We start from the raw sequence: 12,935 nt of genomic DNA, 5'->3' as shown, positions 1-12,935 counted from the left end.
CTCCTGGTTGACAGGATTTTAAAAGTTCTGTACAGTGCGAGGGCATGTTAGCCTTGACAGCTTCTGTATGATGAGCATGGAATTCTCCCACAGCTGTTTGATCAAAAAGTCCTCACTGGATGTCACCACAGAAATTTCCAAAATCCTCTATCTCAGGAGGACCACTGGTACTCGGTTATCGATTCTTTTCAGTGCAGAAATTGTGGGATTTTTGGTCACTAAGGGAATTGATGAATATTAGGATAATGCAGGAAGGTAAAGTTGGGTAAAAGATCACCATTATCTTGCTGATTAGCACTGAAAGGCTTCCCTCAAAATCCTTTCTTTTTAAAAGTACAGATAACAGGTTCACAGTTTCAAAATTAGTGCAAGGCCAACTCAAGTCTCACCCTCATTTTTAAAATAAAATTTTTAATTGATGCACTAACAGTTTACAGAATAAAATATGATGAGTAGCCACCTTCCAACATTTTCAAAACTTAAATTAAATCAAATAAACCAATTCTTCTTCAAGGCTATGTCTGCCACTCAGCTACTCCCAGCTGTGGCGGTTATAAGTGAATGATGTTGGGTGGTTTAGTGAACAAACACAAGGCTCTGCATTAACTCTGCTCCCTCAGTTCGAGAACCGGCCAGACCTTTATGAAGGCAGCTACAGTCAGTTTTGCTGTATTGTCTCAGCCCATCAATCACCAGCAAATTAATTCCTCTCCTTGCCAACGTGAGCTGAACAGGGAGCATAAAACAGATATATCGCAGTTTTCAATCACTCCTCTACAGCCAGTTGATACTCAGGAGAAAGTCTCTGTGCCGCAAGAATTCTTGCTTTTCTGCTTAAACACTTTCCTCATGTTCCAGAACAGATCATTCGTTGTACCTGGCCAGCTTCAGTCTGGGCACAATGTTCATGGACTGCAGTTCCTGAAATAGTAGTTTACAGGCATACGGGATCCGCAGAGAGGAGACATGACACGATGACTTGCAATAATGACACCTAAAAAGACAAAACATCCTCAAACCACATGCATTAAATGCGGTAGTGTAAAACAATCTTACTAATTCCAATTTTTAAAAAAAAAAATCAGTCACCTCCCAGGAATGCAGAAGGAAGTATTGTTTTTCACATGGCAATATCATACAGAGATAAATCCAACTGTGTTTGTAAAATGTAAAAGAGAAAACTATGCAAACCATTACAGCTCTAATTCACTAGTACAGAATCTTTTTGCCTGAGGCGGCGAGATTTGATTGAGGTGCACAAGGTCATGAGGGGTCTGGATAGAGTGGATGGGAGGATCGGGGGGGGGGGGGGGGGGAAGAACATGAGAAAACCACTTTTTCTTCAGAGTTTGGTGAAGGTCTGGAACTCACTGCCTGAGAGGGTAGTGGCACAAAACCCAGTCCTTTAAAATTACAAACAGCAGGTTCACAGTTTCAACATTAGTGCAAGACAAACTCAAGTTGTCTCACCCTCATTTTCAAATTAAATTTTTAATTGATGCATTAAAATGCAACTGATGCCATGTACAAAATAGACTGGAGTACTGGAAAAAGGGAGGAGGCTAGGTAGCTTGTTCTTTGCCCAGTGTAATCAGTGGGAATAGGGGTCATGGTTTACTCTTGTGAAGTAAAATTTTCTACATTTTCTATGTATTCAGGACAAGAAAGATGTCCAGGGACATTGGGAGAGGCAGAATGGTCATAAATGGGTCAAATGGCCTTTTTCCTTTGCTGTAATAATTCTATGAGCTGTGATTAATTATACTTATTGAGTGATGTATCCTGAATATTATTGTGAAGATTAAAACCATACTCCAGAAAACTCAAGCATTTACTATTTTCTGAACACACTACAGATAAACTGTACCACACAACCAAGTAACAAGAAAATCTAAGATCTCTGCACATAGGATAAACATTAAATGCAGTTAAAATGTTTAGAACACACATTCTCAAAGAACCAGGATAGTGACAGCAAATAGGTTATGGTAGTGTAGCAACCTTGACACAAACTTCACCGTCAGGTTAAGTCCATCCTGTCATGTGATGAAGTTAATAACCAATAAATCTGGCAATCTGTGGGAAAGATTAATTTGTCTGGCCCCAAGGCCTAACAAAAGAAAGGCTTGCATTTCAATAGCACCTGCCACAATGGAAAGTGCTCCCAGCTTTCAATGTAGAAAATATACCAGCCAATTCGGACACAGCTACCTCCCAGAAACAATAGTGTGATAGTGATCCGATCATCTGTTTAATGCAGAGAGGGATATTTATCTGCCACACTATACTGGAGAGATTTTCCCTGATCATCTTCGAAAATGTGGTGTGGGATCAGTCATACCCACCCATTAGACAGGAGGGCGATTTAATAATTCCTCTGAATGGCTGACCCTCTCTCAGCACTGGCCCACCAAAAGCGCGGCACTCCCTCAGCGCTGGCCCACCGAAGCTCAGCCCTGCTTCTGTGTGGTCCCTCTGATAGTGCTGGCCTTCTGAAAATGTGGCATACTCTTACTCCTTTTCTCCCTCCTTTAGAAGAGTAGCACCCTCTTAGCATTGCATTGATTTGGCAGAACAGAGTGATTTGGACCCAATTCTTTGAACAAGAACTTTATATCTTAACCTAAGATGCGACTTCAACCATGAGCAATGCTTTATGGGGTGAAGATAGCTAATGCTCTCAGGGCACTTCTTAGCAACAAGTGGATGGAAGTAGATGTATTTACCAGCCAGAGTATCCCAGCAGACCACACTGTCCACAGACATCCACCTCAAAAGCATCACTGGAGATCATTAACCTCTCCAACAGCATCATGCTGGCTCCATAACCAATCAGGCAATCTCGTTCCATCTCACCAAGACGCAAACCTCCGTCTCGTGATCGTCCTTCAGTCGGTTGCCTGGCAGGTCAAATTGAGAGAATCATCATGAAATTAAGATAACGAAGCTTGCAAACTGCAAAATTACATACACAGTACAAACACAGGTATCTATACAATGGGATCTTACTGATGTAGACAGATTTTTAAATCAGTAGAGATTCAACATATAGAAGATAAGAACTTCATCCCAGGAATGACTTGACTGTACCTTCTCTGAACTGCTTCTAAAACAATTTCCAGGAAATGGCAGGAAAGTAGATTTGAGGATCAGTGATCAAACAAATGGTCAAACAAGTTTAATGAGCTGAATATCCTTCTGCAGTTTATCTCAAAACCTTTTAGTCCAATCCCCAACGTTGTCCCTTTTACTTTAAATTTTAGTACATTATCATAGAATCATATAACCCCTACAGCATGGAAACAAGCTCTTTGGCCCAACAAGCCCACACCAATTCCCTCTGAAGAGTAACCCACCCAGACCCACTCCCCTCCCCCTCCCCTATTACCCTAGATTTACCCCTGACTTATGCACCTAGCCTACATATCAGTGAGTAATTTAGCAACTATGGGCACTTTACCCAACTTGAACACCTACATACTTCACTGAAACTTCAATGAATGCCAAATTAAGTTGTTGTTTGATAGTACACAACTTCAGTGCTGCTAAAGAAAAGGATTTACTGTCAAAGCTTTTCATCTTGCACACATCAGGACAGAATTGCAAGAATACCAAATTTCAAAAGGAATACAGGAGCAAGAGCTTGTTCCACCATTCGATGGGCTGATTTGGTTATGGTCTAATCTACACTTTCCTGCGTGACCCAGTAACTCCTGATTCACCAGTCTATCAAATGTCTATTTAAGTCAGCCTTGAATAAATACAGGCCCAACCTGTACTCACCTCTGGAGGAGCAAAATTACACAGTCGAACAATTTTCTGTGAGGAGAAACTTCTCATCTCTGTTTCAAACCATGTCCCTAGTTTTAGTTTCTCCCTGAAGAAACACCCTCCTGGTATCCATCTTATCCTGTAGCCTTGAATATTTCATTAAGATCACCTCTCACTCTATTAAATTCCACTGGATATAGATCCAACTTGTTCAAACTTGGATTCAATCAGATCCGCAGCGTGACTCACTCACGTGCCCTGTGTGAAACTTCTAACATACGTCAGTGAGTAACACTGTAAGCCTGACTAACAATCTTTAAACATTTGTAAGTGTAATTCTTAGCAGAATCAGGATTGCTTAAAGTGGTTCCCAGTTGTGGAATCACATCTAATATTGGACTTGATGATAATGAGGTAATATCCAATGTTCTGCCTGCTGTGGAGAGCCATAGGGACAGGCTGCCTGTGAAGATCTGCCACTGGAGCCTTGGGATGTGTGCCTTACATACCTGCAATCACACTTGCACTAAAGTCTGGGAAGCTTTGACTGCTGGTTTCTTTTTCAACAGTAGCTAAATTATATCCAAAGATTCAATTTCAGATCCCTATCTCTAACCATATACAATGGGAACGGTTCCAGTCAGCTGACCAACTGAAGATCTCCATGACCTGCAGCTGGACTATTAAGCAATGAGACAATATTAATTCAACACTGATGAGAGCTCACCTGGTGAGGACGGCCCGGGGACCTCGCGCTCGTGCATGCATCTTATCCAGCACCATGTGTTTCAGCTTCTGATAGTACACAGGACCAAAGTAGATGTATGCTTCCAATGGCTCACTGGCAAAGACAAGGGAAGGTGATAGGAGGAAGTGGATTACAAGGCACCCCTGAGCACAAAACTAACAGCATGTGGGTGAGAGACTTGTTGTACATTACCACATGGACTGTAGTGGAACAAAGTGGCATACAATCACAGCTTTATCGAGGATGACTATTAGTGATACCGCTATCCAGAGAATGAATGAATAAAAATAATTTTTGAAGCCCAACTGTAACAAATTCAGCATAATCTGTCTCATTATACTCAATAAACATTTTAAGGATCTTAGTACTTATTAACTGCCTAGATCTCTGCTTTCATAATTAGATTTTTTTTTTTAAATCAAACACAAGAATATTTCGAAACATTAACACAAAATATGGATTAATCACTTTTACTACGGTTCTTAACTTCCTTGAGCGTTCAGCAAATTTGTACTCTATACTTTTAATCTTCACTTTTTTAAAATGTCAGACATGGCACTTGGATGTTTATGTGCTTATGACACTACAGTCAACACGTGCAATGAAGTGCTTTATGAAGTCCACTTTTTATTGCAGTGTAGACATCAAGAGCATTAAATTGGAATACAGCAGTAAGATCAATGACTAAGTGATCAGTTTTTGATAAGTATCGATTGGGACACTAGGAGAACCTTCCTCCAGACAGCATATGCGCTATGGGATAAATCAAATCTAAATAAATGGACAAACGGAGCTTTTGTTTTGTCTTGTCCAAAAGACCTGCTATTCTGACAGTGTGGCATTTCCTCAGAACTGCACAGTGCTGAAAGAGTTTAAGGATTCAAGATCTAAGCTGACTTTGAAGAGGCAGCTCCCACTGCTGTAATGTCTCAGTTTAGACACATTGATAAAACTGTATACTTTGCAGCAAAGGTTATATATACTTTCATTGCTAACAGCCAGTTATATTGACTGTTACTATTACATATTATTGTACAGAGTATCTAGGTCAAATCAGAGAATAATGCAGCACTGAATGAGGCCTTTCAGTCCATCAGGTTGGCATTGGCTCTTTTCAGAGAAGTTGAATTAGCCATACTCCTTCCCTGCACATTTCCCTCTTCATTAAACATACAGGCACTTTGGCCCACTATGTTGTGCTTCAGCATTTACCTTAATGTATGATCAACCTAACCTACACATCCCTCAATGTACTGTCGTCCAGCAGTTACTTAAACGTCCCTAATGTCTCCGATTCTACTACCTCTGCTGGCTGTGCAATCCATGGACCCACCATATTCTGCATAAAGAACCTACCTCTGACATCTCCCCTATACCTTCCTCCGATCACCTTAAAATTATGACCCCTTGTGACTGCCATTTCTACACCGGGGAAAAGTATCTGGCTATCTACTCTATGCTTCTGTTTACCTTGTATACCTCTATCAAGTCACCTCTCTTCCTTCTTCTTCCCAGTGGGAAAAGCCCAAGCTCATTTAACCTCTCTTCATAACAGAAGCTCTCCAATCCAGGCAGAATCTTGGTAAATCTCCTCTGCACCCTCTCAAAAGCACCTACATCCTTCCTATAATGAGGTGACCAGAACTGGACACAATATTCTAGTGCAGTCTAACCAGGGTTTAGAATCATAGAATCCCTACTGTGTGGAAACAGGCCCTTCGGCCCAACTAGTTCACATTGACCGTCTATAGAGTAACCCACCCAAACCCACTCCCCTAACCTATTACTCTACACTTACCCCTGATTAATGTACCTAACTTACACATCCCTTAACACTATGTGCAATTTAGCACGGACAATTCACCCAATCCGCACATCTTTGGATGGTGGAAGGAAACCAGAGCACTCAGAGGAAATCCACACAGACACAGGGAGAATGTGGAAATTCCACACAGCCAGTCGCCAGAGGCTGGAATCAAACCCAGGTCCATGGTGCTGTGAGGCAGCAGTGCTAACCACTGAGTGACTGTGCCACCCCATTTTATTGAATTGCATTTACTGGGTTTTATAGAGTTGCAGCAAAACCTTGTGGCTCTTAAACTCAATCCCCTTGTTAATGAAAGGCATTCAAGTATTTAAGCAATTCCCTTTTGAAAGATACTGTCCCTATCAGATACACATTTCTTTCAGACAGCTTGGATGGAACAAAAATGTAATTCTCCCCCCAGTTTTGCTTGCAAAACTTTCAACCTGTCTCCTCTGGTTACCAATCCTTCCATCACTGGTAACAGTTTCTCCTTGGTTACCGTGTTTAAGGGTTTCATGATTTTGAACCTCTGTCAAATCTCTCCACAACTTCTCTCTTCAGAAATACTATCCGATATCTCTATTCTCACCATAAAAGTCTAGAATGGCATTAGTGGTGTTAATATACAGTACGAGGAGAAATATTGCTGATGAAGGGCTTATGCCTGAAACATCAATTCTCCTGCTCCTCAGATGCTGCCTGACCTGCTGTGCATTGCCAGCACCACACTCTCTAGTTAAAATACAGGACATCAAGATCAATATTTATGAAACAGACTTACCCAGTGATTCCAGAGGTTACATAATCCTTGCCAAGATAATTGTAACCATAATGTATCAAATCCTCACAAACATCCTTTACTTTGCTGCCACCAAAGGCAGTGCCATAGTGGAACCTGCCATCCAGGAGACCAGCTTTCCCTGCCAACAGTTCAATCAACTTACCAACCTAGAGACAAGGAAATGACAGGAAGTAACATATTCACAAATCCTGGAAAGCCCCAGAATTCAGAAATGATTACTATTTCCCCAATTCTCAAGCCTAGCTTTCAATTACAGCTATTGCATGGTTTCACTCTACGTTAGTGACACACTCCCAACCACTCCAAAGTTACTCCCTCATCCCAGAACCTCTCCCATCCCATCAAAAGGACACTGGATTATTATTATTATTCAGATAGAAATGGTGAGCAGGGTATTGGGAAAAAGGCAAGAAATTTGCACCAGTGTAAACAAGATGGCCCAATGCATCCTCCTGACTGTGAAATCTCTGTATCTATATTATTCAGCTACCCCACCCATCCATTGGAATTCACTTTCCATGGCACTTCCCATCTTCTCTCTCGCCCTTCCGAATGTATTTTTCCCAGCAACCGTCCCTTTCCTTTCTGACTGACTGTAACACATTCACCAACATTAAAAACAGACACGAATTTATACTTTCGCTTGATCCCAGCAAATCGTACCCCTTTGTTTCAGTTTTATGCAAGGTAAGAGATGAGTGTTCATTAAGTTGATTACAAGAGATTCTGGTCTCTTTTGTCCCAATGGATGGACAACAAATGTTAGCCTTGTCAGTGTCACGTTTGACAACAACAATTTTTTAAAAATCCTGGCATGCCTTCAAAAAAGTATAAATAATTTAACTATTTTAATCATACTCATTTCTGCCAGCGGGAAGTGGGGGGGGGGAAAGAGAAAGAGGCAACACATTTGCTCATTAGTTGTATACACTGGGCAAGAATTCAGCAAAACACAGTACACACAGACATGGAATGTCTCAGTGGGCTTACGTCTCATCAAAAACTGTGGATCCAGATCTTGGAACTTTTTTTTTTAAGAAGGGTCCATCAACAATGGAAAATGGGTAAATCGATTTGTTTTTAGAGCACTGTGCATTGATTTATTGAGAATATTGTTGACTGTGTCAGCTGTCATACTAGAATTTGTTACAGCTGTCAAAATATATGACCTGAGCTTTCATACTAGGTTGCTGGATACAAATTGACTTTAAAGCAGAGATGAAACCACTTAATTAGAAATCTTTATTTTCGCAACTTTGTGGCTACAGGGATGGGAAAAAGCCTCACTTAAAAACTGTGCATCCGCAAGAACGCTGAATTAATACAGTGTGGTGGAGGCATGCACTCCAATGAATGCTCTTGTGACTTTATTTTTTAAGATTAAATGGCAGGTGACATTATTAACAAAAAGTCCATACATCAGGTCTACAGTTTGACAGCACAAATAGATAGTTCCGATAACCAATGATGCTTTGAAACAAGAACAGGTCTTTCAACACCTCAAACACACAAACTGGACCATCATTGATCTGTACCTCAAATCTATTTATTCTCCTTAAACTGTATATTCTTTGATAGTCTTACCTAACACAAATCTATTCATTTGAATATTGAAAGTCCCAACTTACCTCTAGAATCAACATTCTCTTTGGGAAGAAAGTTTCAGAATTTTGTAAACTGGGGTGCGAACAGGCTTTTTTGCAATTAAAAGCCAACCACGTATCTTCAGAGTTGAGGATGCAGGGAAAATCTTTCAGCCAATTTCTCCCACTAAACTCTCATTAACGTTGAGACAGAATGTGTTGCAAGTCTTTCAGTGCATATCTACCATGATGCTGGTCATCCCAGCTGCTGCCTGAGCTATACTAGAAAAGTGCCCTGTTTGCATTGCTTCTTTATTGACTGGCTGGAAAATCTAACTACTCTGTCAAGGAGTGCCTCAATACACACTTCGTTAGAGACCTTTTCCAATATTAAACATTTAGAATATGGCGAATGCAGAACTCCTATTTGTTTAATGCGAAAGGGAACCCAAGGAAGGTTAAAAATGTCCAAGTATTTAAACTGAACCCGAAGGGTTTTGAAAACTGGTGAATCGGACTTACAATATCATTTTGGAGTGCTAAAATAATCCTCATATCAATGCAAGTTGAGCCCCATTTTAGATTTAAATTATAAATTCAGTGTTAAGGCATATAGCAGAATAGGTACTGAAGTAGCAGTGTAACCGGCTCCTTGGTGATCCAACTTTCAAAAAGTGCCATACAAAGAGAATCCCTTCACAGATGTTTCTTATTCCAGTTAAAACTTTGGCCTCTGTTCCATTTACTTATGGGAAATCTGTTCCAATACACCTGCAGTAAACGGTTGTTGCACAGAATACGGCGGTCCATACTCACTGTCATTCGGGAGGGGTAACCGTGAGGATTCATGATGATGTCTGGACAGATTCCACTGTCACAGAATGGCATGTCTTCCTGAGGCACAATCAAACCACAGACACCTAAGGGAGCGAGAGAGAGCTTTACCAGCAACAGTTTTTTAGTATCTTTTGCAATTAGTCACAAATGCACCATCCAATCATTGGCATGCTACAAAGACTCTGTAAACACAGATATATTTCCAAACCACACTGCTCATTTCCACATGATCACTTGCATATCAGATTCTGAAAGGTAATACACTTAAAAAAATTCCTCAAATGTTTTGACTATTCTTGCTCATACCATCCCTGGATGATAAAATCTTAATTCTATGGTTAAATGGTTACGTTACTTTGACCAAGGTCAGGGATTAAAATCGGGAGAATGGGAGTTCATGACAATTTCAATTGTCGAACTCAGTTTAAACCAATCTGGAAATAAAGAGCTGGCATCAGTGAAAACAAAAAGTGATTTCTATCCCATACCAATGCCATGAATTCCTGACAAAGTCACTTATTTGTAGCAGAACAGTTCATGATGGGCACACAAGAATTTGAAACAGGCGGCCATTTGGCCCATTGAGCCCTGCTCTATAATAAGTATCAGTCTCTGCAAGGTCAGTCACAATCTGAGAATTAATATTTTCATAAGGGGAAAAGACATAAAAGGAACCTAAGGGGAAACTTCTTCACGCAGAGAGTTGTGCGTGTATGGAATGAGCTACCAGAGGAAGTGCTGGAGGCTGGTACAATTGCAGCATTTAAGATATCTGGATGCTTAGATGAATAGGAAGGGTTTGGAGGGATATGGCCAAAGTGCTGGAGAATGGGACTAGATTAGGTTGGGATCTCTGGTCGGCATAGACGAGTTGGACCGAAGGGTCTGTTTCCATGCTGTACATTTCTATGACTCTCTAACTCGAAGAATGGAAAAGTTGGATTGAGTGTGAATTTTTTCCACTCTTAAGTAGAATGTACCCAGCATCTAAGCAAATTAATTGCTGCAACATCGCAGCAGTTGTTTAAAACCAGCGGCACGGTGGCTCAGTGGTTAGCACTGCTGCCTCACAGCACCAGTGTTCCAGGTTCGATTCCAGCCTCGGGCGACTGTCTGTGTGGAGATTGCATATTTTCTGCGTCTGCATGGGTTTCCTCCCACAGTCCAAAGATGTGCAGGTCAGGTGAATTGGCCATGCTAAGTTGCCTATGGTGCATTAGTCAAAGGGAAATGGGTCTGGGTGGGTTACTCTTCAGAGGGTTGGTGTGGACTGGTTGGGCCGAAGGGCCTGTTTCCACTCTGTAGGGAATCTAATCAAAACAAAGAATCTATCAAAGAATAGAAAAAATTACTTGAATCACAGGTGATACCTACAGTTAGCCAGGAAGATCTAGTGGCCATTCACAAAATTATGAATTCCCATGTGTGGGACTGGATGGGGTGAAATGGGAAGGCCACACAATGAACACCCAGCAAAGGGGGTTAGAACCAAGACCCTACAGTCCCCTAACCAATGCTTCTGGGCTAACAGGTGAATAGGCATCTTTGGGAAAACTTCACACAACCTTCTTGTATGGTGAAATAAGCACAACTGTGAATAGCAGCAGACTGTGGAAAATGTAGACTGCTAAGGCTACAGAGGGCCAGTGTGTGTTGTTTGTTTTGTGTGAAAGGGAATGATAAAAGATGCATGAAATTGACACAGAAAGGCAGGAAAACAGAAAGAAGCGAGGCTGCTCCATCAGAGGCAGCGTGTAGCCTTTGGAGAGCTGCATAACAATGGGATCCACACATCCAAGCACAGATCCAACACAGCTGTGGGTTTCATTAGATGAAGAGACTGGTGACTAAAGTAAATAATTAACCTATTGTGGTCCAGTGAAAGTGCTTGACAGGGCTAACCATATCTAAGGGATTTTAATAACATTTCCCCAATTTAATTGCACAAGTCTATTTTATTGCCTTCGCAGATTGGATACACCACTTATTAAAAACAAATGCTGCAACAATATTTTAAGAAAAGCAATAGGATTTTCAGTGGACGGTCAGGAAATTACACATTTTAAAAAAACATTTGAGAATGACTGAAATCACAGCTGCGAGATCTTGTCAAAAAACCTTAAAAAAAAGGCCATTACCAAATGCGGTGAAAGTCAAAATTATTACCAGAATCTCAGGCTACTTTGATTTCTGTATATTGTTGCACTCTGGTAAAATGTTTCTATTTTAACAATTTCATTTTTGCTATAAAAGTTCTACCTTAGGCTCAGCTGTGTTTTCTATCTACATAAAGCAGCGCAAGGTAGCAAATCCTAATTAATACAAAAAGATTGAAATACTTTTGTGGACAGCTATTATAAAACAATTAGCACAGAACCTTTTCAACGCTGCAAATGGAGAGAATGGGTTAAGGGCTGCTTTGTAACCCAGTTTGCATTTACTATTTCACTGGAGATTGTATTTGTGGGAGGCAATTATGTGCCATAAAATGGTAATGTAACTGTTTTGCATACTTAATTGGGAGGTCACAAGGTTACCAGTTCAGGACTTGTATCTGAAAACATGCACTGCAGGGCATTTTATAACTGTTCGTGCTTTTCACGTTTCACAGCAAAGTCACAATGACCAATGAGAGTTTAAAAAGCAGGGTCTTCTTAGAAAAAAAAAGTTGCATTCTAGTAGGAGCATTTGTCAAATTTGCAGCAACGTTTTGTTTTTTAAAAAGTAAACTTGGTGAAGCCAATCAAGCCAAAAGACGTGAAGATAATTTGTTCCCACACTTTGAACTGGGCATATTCTGATTACTTAGACATGAGAATTCTCAAGATTCTCACCGAAGCAAGTAATTTGGAAATAATTATCAAATTAAATGTAAAAGTTTAAACAGCATTAAACAATAGGATTAGGCCAGTTATAAACCAGAGGTACATGTAATTAGGATAATATTGCAAGTCATGTTGGCATTGCAATCTTCACGCAGATTGGGTAAACAAATTTGCTATAAATAGGTAGAGGATGGATTCATAGAATGCTTACAAAATAGTTTTCTAGATCAGTAGGAGCCAACCATGTTACACTTCATCCATTGTGCAATGAAAAGGATTAATTAACAATCTTGTAATAAAGAGGCCTTTAGGAAAGAGCAACTATAATATGATGGAATTTCGTATCATGTACGAGTGATTTAGTTAAGCCTGAAACTAGGGTCTTCAAGCTTACATTATTTAGATATGTAGGGATGAGGGCAAGTTGGGAAAGATAGATTGAGAAACTAGATTAAAACATATGATAATGGACAAGCGATGGCTAGTATTTAAAGCAATTATACATAATTACAAAATATATTCACTTAAAGGACAAAAACCCCTTGGAAAAATTGGGTAAAAA

The 12,935-nt window shown here is 40.3% G+C and overlaps 1 protein-coding gene across 2 annotated transcripts in view; it reads right to left on the bottom strand.

Annotated features, from left to right (window-relative positions):
* Positions 1 to 378: 378 nt before the first annotated feature.
* The window catches only part of polr3b (polymerase (RNA) III (DNA directed) polypeptide B), a 95,710-nt gene continuing 83,153 nt past the window's right edge, over positions 379 to 12,935 (bottom strand). For both annotated transcript variants that reach the window (XM_043709862.2, XM_087997074.1), the window contains 5 exons: positions 9,528 to 9,631; positions 7,108 to 7,274; positions 4,499 to 4,612; positions 2,727 to 2,900; positions 379 to 994 (listed from right to left, as the gene is read on the bottom strand). In XM_043709862.2, coding sequence (XP_043565797.1) covers positions 865 to 994; positions 2,727 to 2,900; positions 4,499 to 4,612; positions 7,108 to 7,274; positions 9,528 to 9,631 — 689 coding nt within the window. In that variant the 3' untranslated portion in view covers positions 379 to 864. The remainder of the gene's footprint in view (positions 995 to 2,726; positions 2,901 to 4,498; positions 4,613 to 7,107; positions 7,275 to 9,527; positions 9,632 to 12,935) is intronic.

Source organism: Chiloscyllium plagiosum, unplaced genomic scaffold (assembly GCF_037043375.1).
Source record: "Chiloscyllium plagiosum isolate Xiang-an unplaced genomic scaffold, Cpla_swu_hap1 HiC_scaffold_19, whole genome shotgun sequence".
In the NCBI taxonomy this organism is placed as follows: Eukaryota; Metazoa; Chordata; class Chondrichthyes; order Orectolobiformes; family Hemiscylliidae; genus Chiloscyllium; species Chiloscyllium plagiosum.
Note: the sequence above shows the minus strand (reverse complement) of the source record. Positions and strands in the feature narration are given on the sequence as shown.